Source organism: Dermacentor albipictus, chromosome 1, assembly GCF_038994185.2.
Source record: "Dermacentor albipictus isolate Rhodes 1998 colony chromosome 1, USDA_Dalb.pri_finalv2, whole genome shotgun sequence".
In the NCBI taxonomy this organism is placed as follows: Eukaryota; Metazoa; Arthropoda; class Arachnida; order Ixodida; family Ixodidae; genus Dermacentor; species Dermacentor albipictus.
Genome location: NC_091821.1, coordinates 250,111,563 through 250,131,952, shown reverse-complemented (window position 1 = coordinate 250,131,952; position 20,390 = coordinate 250,111,563). Strand labels below are relative to the sequence as shown.

General features: G+C 45.4%; 1 protein-coding gene and 1 long non-coding RNA gene across 6 annotated transcripts in view; both read right to left on the bottom strand.

Annotated features, from left to right (window-relative positions):
* LOC139054323 (uncharacterized) overlaps positions 1–3,878 on the bottom strand; it is a 45,830-nt gene extending 41,952 nt beyond the window's left edge. The window contains exons 1-2 of the long non-coding RNA XR_011511139.1: positions 2,898–3,878; positions 2,603–2,679 (exon numbers count right to left, since the gene is read on the bottom strand). This is a non-coding gene — a long non-coding RNA (uncharacterized lncRNA). The remainder of the gene's footprint in view (positions 1–2,602; positions 2,680–2,897) is intronic.
* A 12,407-nt stretch (positions 3,879–16,285) lies between these two features.
* The window catches only part of LOC135900778 (cytochrome P450 3A41-like), an 83,711-nt gene continuing 79,606 nt past the window's right edge, over positions 16,286–20,390 (bottom strand). For all 5 annotated transcript variants that reach the window (XM_065430356.2, XM_065430366.2, XM_065430346.2 and 2 more), the window contains 3 exons: positions 18,364–18,507; positions 17,247–17,409; positions 16,286–16,449 (listed from right to left, as the gene is read on the bottom strand). In XM_065430356.2, the coding sequence (XP_065286428.1) occupies positions 16,360–16,449; positions 17,247–17,409; positions 18,364–18,507 (397 nt within the window). In that variant the 3' untranslated portion in view covers positions 16,286–16,359. The remainder of the gene's footprint in view (positions 16,450–17,246; positions 17,410–18,363; positions 18,508–20,390) is intronic.

The window sequence follows — 20,390 nt, the reverse complement described above, 5'->3', positions numbered from 1 at the left end:
GAGATGTTCACGAATGCACAAAAAATTACCGCGCGACTGGCCGCTCAAGGCAGTTGGCATGTGTTCGTGAGCTTTTCTCATGCATGGAAACACACTTTTATGTGACACGTATTGAGCAACAGAAAGCTGTATCGGGAGTTTTTCATGTTGCTCTACTATTTTTTCATTGACACCTTTAATCTAATTACATTATTTTAGAAGTTGATTAATTATGAATAATTATGTAATTAGGCAGAATGTGAGTATCTTCAAGCGACGGCAAACAACATCACCTTGGTTCTGTTCAGCTATGTGGCATTTGCATATTTTTTAATATAGCCTCAAGTTATGTGGGACGCCTGGTATATTCAGCTGCAGGCACCTGCATTCCCAACAAAGTAAATCAAGCACGCCCTCTGAGGAGACTTCGTCATGGTGCACATTCAAAACAGCAAGTCCAAGCAAGCGGTCACTGGATACTCTGAGGTATATACGTTTTTAACCACCGAAGAGTGAAAAAAAAAAAAAAAAGCTCTGTCTTTGCTGCTGTTATTGGCAGAGATCCAAGGATCGACAGAAGCGGAGGCACATTTGCAAATATAGCCACCGGACAAAGAGGAACTCTCTGTAATGCTGATGCAGCTCGTATCTCGGGTTTCTCATTTTTGCATTTTGTAGCCCACTTAAGGTGCTCACCTTGAAGTTCTGCAGCAAAGACAAAGGCTGAATGGCAGGCTGAAAACTTTTCTTTATTTGCAGCAGTGTCAGCCTCACGGATGTTTAGAGAGAGCAATGAAGAGAGTAATTGTAAAGTATGCTGGTGGATCCAACTGTATTGCTAGATGATCCATGAAAGGCAGGAATATATATAAGCACTGCATTGGTCTAGTGGATATATGGCGTTGCGCTTATAGGCATGAGGCCGCGTGTTCGATTCCCGGCCGCGACTCGTGTACTCGTGATTTAGGTGCACATTAAGGAACCCCAGGTGGCCGAAATTAATCCGGAGCCCTCCACTATATACCTCATAATCATATCATGGTTTTGGCACATAAAATCGCAGGATTTGCTTATTTTAACGCAGGAATATTAGGAGTCTAAAATACTCCATGATCACGCCACGGTGCGGTGGGGCGTTTACGCTGGCGAGTGGCGGCCCGCGATATTTCAATATCTCCCTCTACTGCCATGCCCATTTTTATGGCTACTTCGAATACTCCTTGAAGACCGGATTTCCGCATCTCCTTCAGCGCAGCCTGGACATGGTCGAGTAGGTTGGACGAGGTCATTTGAAGCTTTCTCGAGAGCGCCAGAGTCACCGAGAGTGTTTATGCAGCGATTGATTACAATGAAAGTCGGAGTCGGAATCCAAGTTGGCGATGGACCTTTCCATAAATGCGCACGCACCGCCAGCGGCGGCCGCAAGGCAGTATGGAAAGTCGGAGCGCCTGCGATTTCTGCAGCGCCAAGGCACAAGGCATTGTGAAAGAAGGGGGCGCCTGGCCGCGTGCGGCTCGCATGCTGCAGATAGGGTGGCTACCGCAGGCAAGGCGAGCTGCCTTGCGGCCGTCGCTGCCGGTACGTGCGCGTTTCTGGTAGAGTGTCTCGATGTCAGCGCAGCGTGGCATCGAGTCACCCTAATTTCTGGAAAGGTCCTGATGCGCTTTCACGGACGCTTCGCCGTGAGCTTCATCTGTGACTACGCTAACACGACTACTCCTAAATGCTCCACGAATGTTTGAACGGCCTCGCGGCGCTCTGCTCAACAGCTCTCGCACACGTAATGAAGCCGTCGCTTTGTCAGGTCGCATTGCTGCTCACTGACTTTCCCCTTCAGCACCTCGACCGAGTTTCTAATAAAAAAAAAAAATGCGCACATGGCCCTGAACGCGTTGCGAATCTCGCGAAAAACTGCAAGAGTAACAAAGCGCGATGACTAAAATGTCACTGAAGTGAAACATTGAATCAGTTTAGATTGATAAAGTATCTTTGATTAACTCGATATACTTCTGTCGGTTTCGCTGTATTCTTAATTTCGCGCATAAACCTCATGGAGAGTACGTCAGTGTGACGTCATGGATTGCAAAATATTTTTTCGCATTTTGGTCGTTATGATTCAGTTTTAGTTGTCGAAACTTTCCATATTCACTCAATTGGCTCCTTTAGAATACAATGTATAGTCCATCTTTACCGATAAAAGCTTGACCAGGCCCGGGCAGACAGCATGTGGACGGCATCAAAATCTCTGACGTCACGGCATGCTAGTGCGAGATATTTAAGGCGGCGTCAGCACACGTCTTTCGTTTTTTGTGTCTCTTATGGCTTATACAAAGCGTCTTCTCACAAAAAGTGGCCTTTTTGGTACTGTGGAAGGGTCATTTACCAACACAGCTCAAATCATATTTTTCTTTACTGACCATTTAAAAGGATGACTGGCACAGCTGCACGTATATAGGGCCACAGAGCGCTCCCACTGCATAACAGCTTGAACTCCATTGAAGCGGCCAGACATGTATGCCACCCCGTCACATCCCTGCCCACACGTGTTGGGAATGTTTAAGCTTCGGCACTTGAGGAATTTCAGCAGCGCAGACGCGAGGCCTTTTCCAGAAAGGTCCCTTACCTTGACGAATGCCAGAAAATCTTCACGCAAAGTACCGTTCAAACGGCACCTGGCATGCACTGACATTTTCTCGGTGCCTACAAAAATAAAAAAATAAAGTCACTTTAAATAAATGAATGCGGTCAATATTTGGAAAGGTCACGTCCAAATGCGTAAAATAGTTAAAATGGGAATAACTGGTGCGTCATTTCAACACATCTAACGCTAAAAGGCTCACAAGTTGCGTGTCGTTCCTAGAATAAGTGTGTGCGTCCAAATGGCGCAGTGACGCAGTTCTACGAATCGTAGTTCTTACCTGAAGTGACTGTTGTTTCATCTGCAAGAAGGGCGAAGCACTGTTGACACGGGCGACGATGCATGGTTTCTTGCACCACGTGGTGGCGCACGCCGCTATAGTACCTAATTCTGCATCTGTGGGCTTAGACATGTCACATTTCCTGGTGCTGTCTCTACGGGGTCCTTCAGTCCATCACCTCCGCAGCGAATCTTCAAGTGTAGCAGTTTCCCATCATTTTCATGGGCGATGTAAAACCGGTACAGCTAACAGGCCCGGCGTCGCGATGTCTCCTGAAAGGTACCATCCTACCTTCCGCAGAAAATCTCAGCTTCTACGATGGACACTATAGCTTCTTCCGGTTCATCTGTCATTGTGCACGCACAGCGGACTCCATCTACTCGACCACTGATTCCTTTCGAGAGCGTTTACAAAGTTGGCTGCATAAAGCAGCGCCGCCTCGTGGTACTCGCAGTCGTGGCTCTGGTACGTTTCTAATGCATTATTCCAGCTAGTAAATTGGCGAAGTGCATACTAATGCACCAAGTTTTTGATGGCTCCCCTTGCCCGAGCTTTCGTGCCCGAACAGAACGCAGACCTTGCAGAAGGCTCTTTCTTGATATGTTGAATATAGCAGCCAGGCTTTCGACATTTCTCAGCGGGAATTCAGTAGTGACGACCAGACATCCAAAATCAAGCGACGCCTTGTCCGATGTCTAGACGTTTCGGGCCGTTTGCAACGTCAAGTCTGATGTCACTATTAGAGACGCCGTCAAATGCTCCAACAACGGCGTCGTCTCCAACGTGGTTTTGGGCACGTTTCTTCCTGGGTCGTCGCTGAACCTTTGCTGGATGTAGAAGCAGTACGATCAGTAGAGGCACCGCTGTCCCTTCTAAAGGTCCTGATGTGCTTTCACGGAGGCTCGACAGTTTCTAAAGAACGCCATTGCTCAGAATGCACAACCACGGCTGCTGCTGGCGTACTGCTTGGCGGCTGCAGGTGTTCCGGCTTGCGTTCTGTGGCCTGCTTCGGTTCAGGTTACCGGATACGATCATTTGAGTCTTCGCTCCCGGAACGGGCGATGGTGGTGCTGGCGCCTCAGCGGTTGTGAACAGAAAGGAGCACGGCTCGCACTGGCGGGACGTGGCAGTTAGCTAAGCTCGCAGTACATACGAATTGCCGACCGGTACTATTGAACTACTTTTGGGTGAACTTACAGTGCAATTTGACGTCTTGTGTTTCACATAAACATGGTATATTGCTTTGAAGAGGTTTGTATAGAAAAAGTAAAAAGGCCGGTGGTGTCTCACTATATGCCAAGAATATTATGCGATGCATAACTATTGAAGCAGTGTTGTTACATCACTAGTGATTGTGAAGCGCCAAGTATGCAGTATAACACGATTCTAGTTGTTGTGTGTCACGCTCCGTCGGGTACAGTGCAATGTTTTTTTTTCTTTTTTTGCATTACCCCGACAAAGTTCTCGCACACATGTCTCGTTGCTTTAACAGAGTGGTCGTTGCTGGTGGCATTAATATAGATATGATATCTCATAGTCATGCTGAAAATGAATTCAGATATAATATGTTGTCAAATGGATATGACCCTCCTGTAAACTGTGCCACGCTTGTTACACTCCATTGTGAGACCCAACCTGACATATGTTTTTTTTTTAGTTGCACGAGCATCGATTACACTCTTGTTTCTTGCGCAGCACTTCCGGTTCACCTCCTGAAACGACCGGGGAGGAAAAAAAAAATTAACCAAATAGAAAACATAGTACAGTACAATATTCGTGCGTTTCATTATAGATATATCAGAGCATAAGTTTAATTACAAGTTGAGTTACTGAAGTGTCTGGAGTAATTAGGATTAATTAGAAAACACTGAGACGACCGGGGACGAAATTCAAAATAAATTTTAAATAATTAGAAAAATAGTACGATATTCATGGGTTTCATTGTAGATATGATATCAGCGCACAAGTTTAGTTACAAGTTGAGTTATTGAAGAGTCTAGAATAATTAGAATTACTTAGAAATCACTGATTACAGCACACCAAAGCACAGAATCGCAGCCTTTCGAGACCCCCCATGCGAGCACGACTTTGGCAAAATTCCTGTAAACCCAGAAGTAGAAAGCGGAAGTAATGACGTCCGTCACTAGTCACGTCACACGCAAGAAGGTGGCGTGATATTTAACCGGCCAATTAATGGAAAACAGTTGCCTCTGAGTTCGGTTCGTGTGTTGCGTTCACCTAAAGTTAACCTAAAGAACACCAACGCCGAGTTGCGAGTGCCACTAAGAGGTTAAGTCAAAGATTAGGGTCGCCTACCATCTTTTTCTTTTTTGATTATGAAATCAGGAAAATCGCGTCTGGTGCATTAAAGATTAAAATTAGCAGCCAATTCCCTGTTTTTTTAGTAGTAGACACCTACGATGCTAAAAAAAAAAGAACGCACATGTGACTTGTCGCGCTAGAAAAATTAATGAACTTAATGCCGAGTTGTTTTCCTCAATGGCGATGAAGGAAGACATGGTCAGAGCTTTTCAGGGAATGTGAACCCACGAAGGCTTTTCTATATTTGAGAAAGTAATCAGGGAACCTTATAATAAAGCTTTTCCATATTACATTAGGAAAAAAAAAATCAGGAATGCCTTGGGTGACAGTGGCAATTTGCAAAAATGCCACTTTTCAATCAATTTCCTCAGAACAGGAATATTGCTAAACTTAAAGAATAGAAAAAATTTCGAAATAAAGTAAATACAGACATAAAAAAAGCTATAAAGATGCACATTATAGGCATCAGTTTGAACATGTGGACAAACCAGGCAAATTATGGAAAGTTTATAATGAAGTAAAAAATACTGTGAATAATTTTCCACTTCCAGAAGAAATGACAGTGTGCGGAAGGAGTCTTACTAAATCTTAGCAAGCTGGTTGTTTTAGTGAGTACTTTGCTACGCGCATGAAACACCAAACCAACTTAAAACCGCCATGAATTCTGGGGTTTTATGCGTGTCAAAACCACGATCTGTTTATGAGGCACGCCGTAGTAGGGGACCACTATACGGTATCTTTAACGTGCCCCAATGCACGGGACACGCGTTTGTATTTCGCCTCCATCGAAATGCGGCCACCGCGGCCAGGATCTGATCCCGCGACATCGTGCTTAGCAGCGCAACACGACAGCCACAAAGCGACCGTGGCGGGTCTTAAAACCGCAAAAGGATCCCTCAAGTTACATTAAAACCAGCGCAAATGAATGCATTTTTTGGAACCCACCGATCAAGCTGAAGTAAAGAACATAATTTTTCATTGAACAGTCAGTGCGGCTGGACCCGATGACATCAATGGGAGTCCGATTAAGACAGCCACATCCGCTATTAGCTTTCCTCTAGCGCACATATGTTATCGTATGCTTTAGCTCGGGCCCAACTCCGACGCGGCTTATTCAAATACATGTAAAACGCAAGAACGTTTTCCTGAGATAAGCCCTCGACCGATTTTAATGAAATATGTTGCATTTGAGAGAGAAAGTTAAATTCTAGTCACTGTACCGGACCTCGAGGATCGCGTGACGATGCGTCACAGGCCCAGCCTTCATTTTTTTTTCTTATCCTCGCTTTTTTGCGGTGCTGACGGTGTCGCGTGCGAGCTGTTGCGATTGTCTCGTTTCGCGCAGCGCACGATATTGCTCGCTGTGCACGAGGACGCGGTATAAGTCTGTGCTACACGAATACTGAGGCAAACGGAAGCGGATCACAGAGCATGATCCCGCACTGGAACACGGTAGAAAATGCCATAGTTTCGGAGTCTGCGCGCGCGACTGCACGACGTGGGAACAAGCGGACGAACCGGAAGCACATTTCTCTTGCTGCGGTGCGAAGTAAAACAAAAACACGCAGACATTAGGTTTTTTTTGTGTTTTATTATTTCTCTAAGCTTGAATTCGCCTATTCTCGCAACATATTACACAAATAACAGATGTTGCCTTGAATAATTCTAGAAGTCACGTGTCACCACGAGCGACGTCACAGCGCGAACACGTGTACGTAGTGTCGGAGTCGTCGGATCGGTCGTAGTTGTCGGGAGGATCTTGATGCGACAGGACTAGGCGAGCAAGCTTTACTGGCAGTCTTTACATTTTATAACATGAGGTACATTGGTTGTCTAGCGCGACTCCCATATGGAGCCCGCAAGATTAACATTCAGCAAAACAGCATTCGAGCACACAGCTCACTACTACATTTTGGCATAACATCGAGCACTCAGCTCCTTACGACGAGCACGACACGAGCACGAGCACACTCTAGCAGTCGGCAAACGCTGCTTATAAGCCTCCGCTTGACGTCATAGTTCGACGTCATCGTCCGGCGTGGACGGAGCACGAATGGTCGGGAATGTGCGTCCAATCATGGTAAACTTGCCGCCGCCCCGCAGTACAGCCCACACACACAAAGGCTAACGCGTTCGAGCCTACACACACAAAGGCTAACGCGTTCGAGGGCTTTGTAGAACTCTCGGTATAGCCCGCGGTGTCGTCGACCGAGGGCCTCGTAGAACTTTGCGCCGTCCCGGGTGGCGCGGCGGCGCACCACATTCCAGAGCTGCCCGCGCGCCACGTGGCCGCCTGTCATCCGTAGTTCTCAGAAGGCGCCTCGTCCTGGGGGGGGGGGGGTTGGAACACGCGCAGCGGGCTGAAAGCTGGCACGTTGCCACCCCCGTACGGCCATTCCTAACAGTAGGCGCACTACCACGTGTACGCCATTATCCGGCTTGGAGCACGGCGGCCGCGAGAAGGGAAAACGGCGTTTGGTTTGAAATTTCAGATCTCCGCTGCGCGTAGCGATCTAATACTTTGCAGACGCGATCATTATCGTGCATTGTATGCTTTGCGCTTGCCAGCTGGAAATGGCCAGACCTGGTGAGGGGCCCTTCAAGGTTGCCAGATTAGCGGTTGTACACATTGGTGGAGATGAGGGAGGCTTTAGTAACTATCGGCGAAAATCCGTACGGAACATTTTCACTAAAGTATTTGAACACCTACTGCACAAGATATTACTCAGGTTTTTGAAAAAGCATTAAGTAATTTCGCCACACCAGTTCGGTTTTCAACAGGATAAGTAAACTGATCTAGTTCTATTGCAAACAAAGGAACTGATAGTAATAAAAAATATCTAACACAAGTTGTATAGAGTGGGAATATGTCTAGATATAAGAAAGGTCATTCGATTCGGTCAAACATGAAGTACTTTTCAATAAGTTGTCCTTTTACGGAATTCGAAGGTGCGGGCTAAACCTGATGAGACGCTGTCTTTAAAATCGTAAGCAATATGTTACGCTGGGTTCATCATTGTCCACGCTAATGTCAGTAATTGTAGGTGTACCACAGGGTTCGATTTTAGGGGCTCTTTTGGTTTTATTTATACAAAGGATCTCGCTATAACATCCCACTAACGGAAAGATGCTCGTGTGTGCGGATGACACGAATGTGTCCATTTCTGCTAAAGGCCGAATAGGTAGTTCAAATAGATGTCAAAGTGGCTAGATGTAAACGAGCTTCAACTCATGATAATGTATAGTACACGAAGAGTATAAATCTTTGGGTGTTGTTTTTCATTAATATTTATGTTAGAATGAGCACGTTAACTACTTAAACTTGAAGCTGTTATGCATAATGGTGATTTAGGAAGGATGAAACATCAGATACCAGTCATGTTCAGGCTAAGTCTGTATTTTTCTTTGACACAATAACAGATGCTGTATTGCATTCTCATATGGGGCATAACCACTAGTGCTAACATGAAAAACTAGTGACGTTGCAAAAAAAAAAAAGTATATCCATGCCCTTGAAAGTTTGCGATACACAGACTCTACTAGGGATTTCCTTGACTGTTACGCATTATTATTTGTAAACAAACTACATACGTGCAGACTCGCGAAATATAGTTATGCTGAGGTTGAAAGAGATTCACAAAAAAATTGAAAAACTTCTCATGATAAACAGAAATTTTCAGCTCAGTAATGTGTGCTATCGATTGCCAAAACGAAGGACAAATTATACTATCCCTGCTTTCTTGAATGAAAACAGAAATTTTGAAACTGAAATTCAGCAAGCAAAGTGTCTAAGGCATTTCACAAAGCTACTTTATAGAGATCTCTCAATGGATACATCCTCCTTTTGATAATTTTTTCCCAGCGCTTAGGTAATACAAAACTTGCCACTTTTCTTTTTTGATGCTAGACAAGATTTTTCCAGTGTGTTTAAGTTTACGTAACAATATTTGCCTCGATCGGCCAGTCGTGCGACAGTTTTGCGTGAATTCGCGGGCTTCTTTCGCGCTCGGAAAAACGCTTTTATCTAGCACCTATTGAGCAACAGAAAGATGTATTGGAAAATTTTCATATTGCTCTACAATTTTTTCATTGACACTTTTTATCTAACTATAACATTTGAATTGTGTAATTCGGCGGAATGCAAAAATAGTTGCAGTATCTCCAAGCGACGGCAAACAACATTACCTTTGTTCTGTCCAGCCACGTGGTATTTTCCTATTTTTAAATATTGATGCATGATAGTTGGGACACCCTGTGCAGAAAGCACCGATTTTATTCTAACTTTACAAACATCGTTCTATAGCTTTAAAAAGAGCGACATTTTGCAAACGATCTATTAAAGGCTGGACGTTGACCAGGCGCGCGGGAAAAGATCTGTGGAACCAGTTCAAAAGAAGCTTATCTTGCCACATATAATCGTATGTATCCATGTATACATACGTACAGTGTCGCGCGAGGTGACATAAATGGGAGCACCAAATCCGCAAGCTACTGAAACGTTGCATTACAAACGACATCTCGACGATCTGTCTGAAACAGTCAAGTCGCAGTCAAGTCAAGTCGCAGTCGTGAGGCAAGTTACGCGCCCCATCCTTGTCGCAGACAGTGCACCCGTTATAGTAAGGACGTAGCCGTACTGAAATAGGAAATTGTTGCATGCGCACCTCGATAAAGCGCGTAGACGACTTACGCCGAAACTGACGTTCGTTCACGGTTAGAAATCAACGCAGACTTGCTCAGACAGGCACATGCGAAGACCACGGTTTAACACGGGTGCACGGCTTTTTTCTGCAGGCCACAATGCCACCTGACACCCAGTGGAGAGGTACCTACGTACCACACTATGTATGCGCACAAATGCCTCTCGCGGGCTCGTATTATGGCATTGATGCTTACGCGTATAAATGAGTAGATCGAATCCGTGCACTCTGATATTACCATAGGTTCTCACGAGTTTATGTTTTCTTTTTAAATTTATAACGCTATGTTTGGTCACCGGTTCCCGCTTTTCATATCCTGGTAACTTGAGAACACTTTCGGAAAAGTGCCAAAATAGGACATCGATGCACTAACGGAAACAATAGAAGGAAAGGCCCGCAATCGCCTTTTCTTGTCCCGCATGGATGTATCGTACATTGGTATCTGCATGCCCATACACGTTGCCCTTGCTGTCGTCTCATTTTGGCGCTGCTGTTTTCAGTTGCCATGAATAAACTGGCACGAGCACGGACGGTCATAATGTGGAGTTTTGGCGTTCACGATAAAGCGATCCACGCCTTGCAAGCGCCGTTGCACGCGTTATGAGGCTGCGTCATTCACCCGTGAGAGACGCCTGTCGGCGAGGCCAACATCAGCCTGCACAAACAGATTCTGCCAAAACTATAGAAAGGGCCACGCTCGCCTGTCGTAAGGGTCTCGGTTCGGACGCGCACCCAGCACAGTGCACAGAGCACGCTGCACAAACGGCTCATTTCCGTCTCAAGTTTCTGCACCGGCAAACGCCTCGACTGTACCTGCTTCGATCCCCGCTATTGTCCCACTTAGCTTCATTTGGCCCGACACCAGGTGGCGGAAATGACACGGCGGTCTCTCTCGAGAGCTTCTAGGCGAACGGCGCAGATGCCGCGTACCAACATCGCCCCCGTCCCGCTTCTTCCTCTCCGCTACCCGAACCGCTCATCATCCGAAATTACGGCTGCTAGCGGAAGACCCCGTCGGATAAGCCCTTCAGTTGACAGTGCGAGCTGCGCGTTTGCTTCTGCCTCCCTCATTTCTTGCTCTGTGCGTGTTTGCTCAAACGAGGCGAGCTTCGAAAAAAACGACTCGGTCGCGTCTTTTCGCCGCATCTACTTCGCTTCCAGATGGATTTTCAAAGGCGGGGATTACCGGCGGGTTTCCCGAAGGTCTACTTCAGTCACGTGCGTATCTGAAGCAAGATATGAGATTAAAAGGCTTCCGCGTGTCGCGGTCATGAGGGAGAGGAATTCCTGAGCAGAAACATTGCGGTGTTTTGTCTTGAACCGTTTGCAAGAAGGTCTACATGGGGACGGGTGTGCGCAACTGGACAGGAGGGTGCAATATTAGCGTCGACGAACCTTCAAGGCAAATTAGTAAATATAAAAAAAAATCAGTGCTCACTATCTGCATTCATACGTGAAAAGAAGACGCCCTGCACAGCATCCATGAAAGGCTGCACTGCTTATTACAGGAAACACCATCAACTTTGATGTCGTTGCCGACGGATTCCTTTCTTGCGGCCCTCACGTCATTTGCAGGTGATGCTTGCGGAGTCGCTGTCGGTGTTGGAGGTGGCGGTGGTGGTGGTGTTTCATGATTGTACAAGGAATTTTATGAATAGAATTAGAGACTTCCAGACACAGGCACAGCGCGCTCACAACTGGCATGCGCGCATGATTGAATGCGTTAGTGCGTTAAACAGGCGTAGGAAACGCCTGGCAGCTCGTACTCACTTTCGCTTTGATATGGACACGTAAGTCTAGAGCCTAAGTGAATACAACCTAGGCTGCACCTAGTAAATGTGAGAGTTAAGGGATTAATTGGTTAAAATAATTGCAAATTTAAGTGGCAACTAAACTTATTGAAAGGCATGACCTGCGTCTTACACTATACTTATAGTGCAGGACACTGCATGAGGCTCATTGTTTTGAACGAAAACAGTTAGTTGTTTCTGGTTAAGAAACACGTTAGGCAGCAACAAATACGAATGTGAGCGCTTATGAGAGTTAGTGTCCAGTTTTAGATATAAACTAGCTTCAATTCAGATTATCTGTCCTTTCCAACCAGCGAAATAGCCTAACGGCAGCAAGATACATCTGTTCAGATCTTCTTCACACCGGACAATTTCAGACATTGGTATTTTTATCTGCCACTATTACACTAATTTTATGTTGTGGTTCAGCATACAAATATTTCTGTTCATCTGTCGTCTTTCGCAGATCGGCTTCCCATTTGCTGTGCCAAGAGGAAGCTCGGCCCAGTACGTCAACATTCACAAGCTTGCCATCTACGATAAAGCTTGCTCCGAGTGATGTTGTTAATTTACCACATTCCTGAATAAACAGTTTCGTCTGGCTAGTCGAATACTTTAATTTTCTTTGTGATGCTGCTAGATTAAAAAAAAATGTCCGACGATTACGATAGACCCTAAAGCGAAATTTGAGCGCAGCTCAATACATGTTTTCGTTTCGCCATATATTGGAGTAAGGATTTTCCGACCGAAATCGCCGCACCGACTGGCAGTGGACCAGTACCGTCAGAGTCTTCGCATAGGGATCGCAGCATGGGAACACTGGCATGCTCAGCGGCATCGGAGCCAGCTGCGGAAAAAAGACGACGATGAACGCGCGAGCAGTGGCACGAGCGCGTTCGCGCGGTTACGCTGAGGGACGCCGACGCTCAAACCAGGAGTGGACGCCTAAGAGCGGCGCTTTAACGTTCAGGGCCCGTATTCGCAGAGTTTTAAAGCGAAAGCTTCACTACGCCAGCCAGTGAGCCATTTCAGCTCGTCGCGCCGTATGCTGTATGCCATATGCCGTGGCCGACGAACGACCTTATGCCGCCGTTGCCTAGCAACGCCGCAGCCGCGCTCCAACAGATGGCGCCGCCGTCGACGCCGCTGCTGTCGCCGCTCGCTCCACCACATGCTCCACTGTGCTCCCCTGGGTAGAGGGAGAGGAGGTGTCGCCTCGCGGGTGTGTGTGATTATATATATATATATATATATATATATATATATATATATATATATATATATATATATATATATATATATATATATATATATGCGCTTCGCTTCAATGTATTCAGTCGTTATGGAGAGCGCGAAAGAGACGCAACGACAGAACGAAGCGAGGAAGAGACAACACGATCAAGAGACACCAGAAGAAGCGTAGCCATGCAGCTCTTGCTTTCGCAATTCAACTAGGGTTAACCAGAGCTAAACCACAGGCATTTTTTCATCCCGCCCACGATGTTTCATCGCTGAGATGATCCTCCCGGCCGCTATATTGCGCCGGTAATTGTCATGTCTAGTGGCACCTGAACGCCGCCCAATAGGAAAGCTCTTGTAAATACGAGTTCAGCATCTGCGTCCGACCGCTTACGTCCAGCGCTCGTCGCGTTTATTTCGCGTTTTCTTTGTCTGCGTGTTTTCTTAAATTGTACGCTGCCAATGTGAACGTAATTTGTAAATTCAACTCCAGGAGCTGAACCATAGCGAAAATCTTTAGTGCATCTTTGTATGGTGAAAAGCTACGGGTTAAATTTTGACCACCTGCAGTTCTGTAACGCGCATGGCATGATATGTCGCAACGCACGGTATAACGCTTGTCGATTGTACGTACAGATAAGCATGACACATGCCTAGCTACATTTGAGGATTCCGCACCTCTTTCCTGTGCCATGGTGGTAACGCTAGACTTCACGGGAAGAAAAGTGGCCAATATAACACCCAACGCAAGGGCCTATTAACAATTATGCCGAAGGCCTCCATCTCAAGTTTACTCTGGGCACGGCAGAGATTTTGATTTTCGTTGGTGCCATTCAATAATAGGCAGTTGAGTTAAAACGTATTAGTGGGCCCATATGGCCAGACAGAATATCAACGAAGCGAGCCATCAAGGCACTCTTGGAATGTTTTATCAACACGGGCCTAGATTTAAGACTGAACGGGGCCCTATGAACACGAACGTGCATTACTCGCATAATCGCACCCTATACTAACCTAGCCTATCCTCATCACCACTCCTCATACCCCTTTTTTTCTCCACTTCCACGCTGAGCAGAGTAACGGGCTAGATGAGATTAAGCTCAGGCCAACCTCTCTGCGTTTTCTCAATAAATTATATCTTATGCTATAGTGAGGCGTTCCCTGCATCTGCGGATGGTCCTCTTCGGTGCAAAAATAAAGTTTAGATTTGCGTGACACGTGATACGTCACCGTGATGTGCGATACGTTAGGCCTCTGCTCATGCACAGCCTCCCCGCAGTATAGACTTGCAGAGAGATCAATTAACGTTTTGGCAAGTCATCATCGCGTACTGTGCTAGAGTTTAGAAAAAAATTAAGGATGCAGTAAAAAATAAAGATTTTAGAGAGTTCGGCATCGCTCACGCATCACCATGATAATTATAATGATGAGGATGAACCCTAGGCCCTTTGCATTGGGCAGGAATTTGGAAAGGTCCAACGCTAATGCTGTTGCACCTACGCAGCTGGCCCGCTCTATGTAGTCTTTCTACGTCTAGAGCGATAAAAGAAACAGTTCATCTCAATTATGTTTTTATATACACTACCCTCACGGTTAGCGACCGTTCAGGGGTGGCTAAAGAAGTTGCGTCCAGAAGTAACAAGTCAAACATGACACAGCATACATTAGCATGCACACTATATTACAACAAAACATTGCTAATAATCTGTTCTCAGTGAGAGATGGGACTGAGCAATGGCTGTTTTTACAATTTATATATTACGGCCGCTTTTTACACAGCAAAGTAGCAAGGGTGAATTCTGATCGAGGCGGACAGTCTGGTCCGAGCAGGGCCATGTTGTTACGCAATCACGGTAACGTGCCGAGGTAGTGAGAGGTACAAGCGGTACATGTTCAGTGGTCCTATAATGTATCACGTAAAGCTAAGGAGGAGGAGGAAAAATGGTAAGACAAGGTGGTCAACCAGGCGCAAACCTTATTTAAACTAATGTTTCAATGACGTTAAAGCTTCAAATGCACATTGCTTTGATCGAACCGGCGGAAATGGCGGAAACATGGGGGCTTTATCACGAAGCAAAACCTTCCTTACTTTCCCTTTAGTGAAATAACTGGTAAGGTGTTGCCTTTCAATGACTGCCACTTGGTTCAGTTTTTCTTTTTTTTTTGCATTCCCATAGTCAGATTCCCTTTCCATATCGCTATATTTCTAGTGACTACTAATTTCAAGCAACTTTCGTTGGTTGAAACGACTTTACCTATTGTGAACCTTTCAAATTGATTTGCTATTTTCAAAGCAAGCATATCGTGTTTGTAAGGCAGCAGGCATGCGCATTAAGACCGTCTACGTTAAATTGCAGAATCGACGTGCGCTTAGCACTATGTATATCCGCCTTCACAGTAATTCGTTTTGCAGCGAAGCTGTTTATGCGGACCCTGTGCATTGGTTGTCAGACCTCACTAAAAAGGGACCACGTGACCTAGCGGGAGTGCAAAAGAGCTGCAACAGGGGGAAAGAGGTTGGAGTGACCCCTTTCTCCCTGCGAGAATGCTACCTTATACGCGAATCTTATACGGTTGTCACACGGTGAATTTTCGGAGATCGAGCCAGATCGACATCCAATTTCTCGACGATTGATTCCACCCTGTTTCGAAAGAAACAAATGTTATGCTGGTAGTTTGTGGCCAACGAACAGTGCCCAGTGATTTGCGTCAGCATGAAGTGCCAGCAGCCACATCAATTGTCAAACCAATCCAACCAATCGTCAAAACGATTGCAACACCCGCATCTCCAGTGGTACGCCTTGCGACCAATATACGGAGCTTTGGATGAGTGGTTTCGCACATTGCATCCCAGCTACAACTATGGGAAGACCACGAGTAGTGCACACTCCTGAGGAAGAAGCTGTCTATCGTAGAGCGTCAGCGAGAGTTGGCTCGTGAACGGACTCGTCGTCGTAGGGCCGACCCTGAGTTGCGCACCCGAGATGCAAAAACAGATCGGCGGCGTCGGAATGAAGAAACCGACGGACGGACGGACAGCTTGCGAAGTTTGACTTGCATGGTGCAACACTCGGTGCAACAACAGTGCAACAAAAGATTTTCTGTTGGACTCTCTTCACGAACTGGAAGGGGGCGGTGATTTTTTTATTTTCGTCTTTGTAAAATACGAAACATGATAACCAGTGGCGTAGCAAGGTCGTCTGGCACCCGGGGCCCATAGGTCTTCTGATCACCCCCCTTCCCGGGTGTAGCCGGCGGAAAGAGGGGTGTCTTCAGGCGTATATGACACCCCCCCCCCCCCCCCTCACTGGCCCCTTGCACCCGGGGCCCACGGCCCCCCGGCCCCCCCTGTTGCTACGCCACTGATGATAACTCATTATTGTCCCATATAGACGATACGCGTGTACGTCACTAAATGTCATCGCATCCCCGCTTTCGTATTCCAACAGTGATATCTTCCACGCTCAGAACGCCGAGCCCTTTTCCAATCTTCAGAGGGACCTACACAAAGAAAAAAAAAAGTGCCGTTAGGAGCATATGCAAACACCTATAGGCGTGAACAATTGTCGCAACGATAAGCTGCGTCCGGCGCTGGCCAATGTTACTGTACGCAAATGAAGCACTCTACGACTCAATTGCCGTTTAAAACTCAGCCGAAAAAAATGCTTCCGGTGATGGCATGTTGAATTCTTCAGACAGTAAAGAAAAACATCTGTCATAGTACGCTTAGCAAGTTTTCTTTTATGGGTGCCTTCATATCAATGCATACGGGGACGAATTCATAAAACTTTTTGTTCGTAAGTGCTACGCGGAGTTGTCACTGGCCGACCGCATTCGCTAATAATATAGCGGCATCAAGATAGGTGGGCATATGTCTTCATGAACAGTCCTAGCTTGACAATTTCTTCCCGAACGCGGATCCAGTAGTTTCTTAGCGTCCTTTTTATTTTTCATGAAAGTTACGCGTGTGAGCACGAACGCGCGTATATGAAAATGAGATGCTCACATTATTGAGCGCCTTTACTTAATAGCTAAATGCCACACCTACTTTAATCGAGAAAACGTTCAAACGCAATATGATATACAGAAAGCCATGGCCATTTAGTTGTACATAGAATATGAATATAAGTACGTTTTCATACACTATACCGTAGTAAGACAGCTGACTAAAAGTGCGACAAGAATGCTAGTCTAGATTAAGTGCGGATCACCGATCGTGCAACGAGACATCCAGACACTGCTGGCAACACAATCGCTTGGGGTGTCCAAGGACTCTTGCAACGTTGACACCTCGTTACCTGCGTTTTGTCCGCGCGCACGAACTCGACGTTGTGCACCGAGTGGAGCAAGCAGAGCTTGACCGCCTGAAGCGCGAACCGCATCCCGATGCAGTTTCTTGGGCCGGCACCAAAAGGAAGGTAGGTGTAGGGTCGTATAGAGCCTACGTTGTCTTTGCTGAACCTGCGCGGTGCAAGAGAGCAGTATGACAGCGTTGTGTGCGAGTCAGCCACTACTAATGTGGGCACCAGTACGAAGCATTTGTCCATGGATTGTAACGTTATCAGATCAGATAGAAGGGTCCACGGGTTGGGCGGTCCCCAAAAATGGCGGCTGTACATGATGCCCATATCACATTTTTCTGTCACTTAGGAATGTATGAAGGGCGCCTCAAGTTTGTGATTGGGATGCTAGTTGCCCATTCACGCCCCAGAAAGTGCCTGTGATCAGCAGTCCAAATTTTATATTCGCTCTTAAAGGCGGCTGCTGAGAATAACTCGCAGAGAATTCCGAACAAGAAGCGAGTGCTGCCTTGCCAACAAGAAAAAGAAAGCGCTTGCTGATGGAAATCGCTGGAGCGGGTAACACGCTCGTACTCGGCTCCTTGCGGTGTCGCCTATGCAGAACTTGAAAGCAAGATCGTATGCTTACGATAAACATATCCCCGCTTGCCACGATGTGCACCCGTGAGTAAATTCAAAAGCGCAAATTGAAACTGACGCATCTTCTGGAAAGTTCGCAATTCCAAGTTTGTACTGAAGTGCGCAATTTTAGGCGCAGAAGAAAACCGGTGTTATCGCGGAATCCCTGGTTCGTACACTTTTGTTCGTCGTAGTAGGTGAAATTCTGAAGAAAAACGATGGTTATGGTTCCTATAGTGCATGGTTATTGTTTATACAGCGTTCGTGTTGTATTATAGATTGCGCCTGCTGTCCTTCGCGCTTCATCCATATGCGCTGTTTTAGCCTGCGGCAATAAGGAAACCTGCAGTTACAGTAATGTTTACCGCGCCACCTGTCGACACAAATTAGACATTTCAGCGTCGAAAGTCAAATTGCACGATAACAGCACTCATTAACAACATGTCATTGAAATTTGGACAGATGAAATCAGGTATATGGTACCCGCTGTCATCACCTCTCCGGTTTGAAAGCATCCGGTTCAGGGAAGAATTCTGGGTCATGATGCATAGCGTAAATAGGAATGGCGACAACGCAGTCCTTGGGTATCTTGATTCCGGTTTCTCCCAGCACGTAGTCTTCATACGCAGCTCGTTCGATCCTGGTGAAAGTCGGCAACAAAGAACCAAAAATGAGGATTCAGAAACGGAGTTCTTGTTTCTGTAAAACTTTAGTCCAGTAAAGACATATAACGTAGAGGCGCTAGGCTAGCAAGATTGAGAGAACAAGGATAAGAATGTACAGGAAGGTTAAACAGTGGGAATATATTTGGCTACCTACCTTAGCTGAGGATAAAAGAAATTAAATAATTTAATGAGAAAAAATTAGAATGTCATAAAAAAAGCGTATTGTGATGTAACGTGAGCGTACATGTGAAGGGGCGCGCGGCGTATTCACTATCGCGTACTTAAACTTGCAAGCGCCGTGGAGAAAGCTTTTCACTGCAACACAAAACCGACAAAAGTTGGCAAATGAGAAAGCGAGCATTGATGAAGTGTTGATGAAATTAGCATCCAACAAGAGAGAACAAAACCATGGAGAGTATTCGGAGAAAAATTGTACCTACTGTCAAATACAGAGCAAGCAAGCGTCTGTGCTCTTATAAGCATAGAGCCCCCAGCTATAACTTTATTTATTTTTCATATCAAGCACCCGCTGTAAGCATACTTCTGAGAGGCTTTAAAAATTGTCTGATTGGGATAGTAAATGATCATTCGAGAGAGTATACTAGTTCATTAGAATAACTGTACATAAGGCATTGACACCGGGTGAAGTCGAAACTTGAAAAAGCTCGGTATGCCGCATGCCTTAAGAGGAGGCTTAGGTCGGGTGCTTCTATCTAAATACATGTAAAAGGAGAATTCGTTTTTCTCGGCAACCACTGCACCAAATTTGACGAGGTTTGTTGCGTTTAAAAGAAAAACTTAAAATCTAGTGACTGTTGGTTTCTGATGTTTGATTTAGGCCGTCAGGTTTTTATTAAATATTCGCAAAAATCGAAAATGTTCAATAAACGAAACTATCAAGTTTACAACACCGTAACTCAGCAACTAAAATTGATAATACAATTCCGTGAATTGAATCTCATAGTACATCTAAAGCGGACAAAATCTATACGTTACACAAGAATATAAAAAGATTTAGTAATATGTAAATACAGCTTTTGCAGAACCACTGTAAACAACGTAAAAAATTCACGTAAGATGTAAAATGACATATCAAATTTGTCCGTTTTGGATTATCTAATGGATACCATTGACCGCGATATCGGTTTTTTATGCAGAGCTATATGTATACGAATCTGTAAACTTGGTGCTTTTATTTTTTTCAAACTTTCAAAGTTTTGAAAATATTTTAAAGAAAATTCAGGATCTAAATCGAAATTCCGCTACCAACAGTCACTAGAATTTAACTTCCTCTCTCAAATGCAGCAAATTTCATTGAAATCGGTCCAGGGGTTATTTCAGAAAAACGTTTTTTGCGTTTTACATGTGTTTGAATAGGCCGCGACGGAGTTGGGCCCGAGCTAAAGCTTCCTCTTAAAGGAGACTTGGTTCCGTGCTCACTGTGAGTGCAAGGAAACAGTTTCAAATTTACTTCGGTGAAGATAACATGTTCTGACAACTTTAGCAGAATAAGAAAAAAAAAGCTCAGGACAATCGCGGCGCTAACCAGAATGGTTAAGGGTGTTGCTGAAGTAATAAGTTCACAAACAGTGACGACAGACTGCAAACAAAGCGAAAATGCATAGCAGATACACACAAGAAATACAGAGTTTAAGTAGTCTATCGTAGAAATACAATAAAGAGTTGAGATTGAAGATAAAATGCACGACAGGAAAGCAAATATCCAAATGTAAAAGTTTGAATGCTATATTACTTGCTATGGCATAGAAGTCCTACACCACACTTCCGACTAGCCGTTAAGGCTCTCGATACTCGATAAGTAAGAGCGCATGAAATGCCTTTAACGAACAAAAAACAG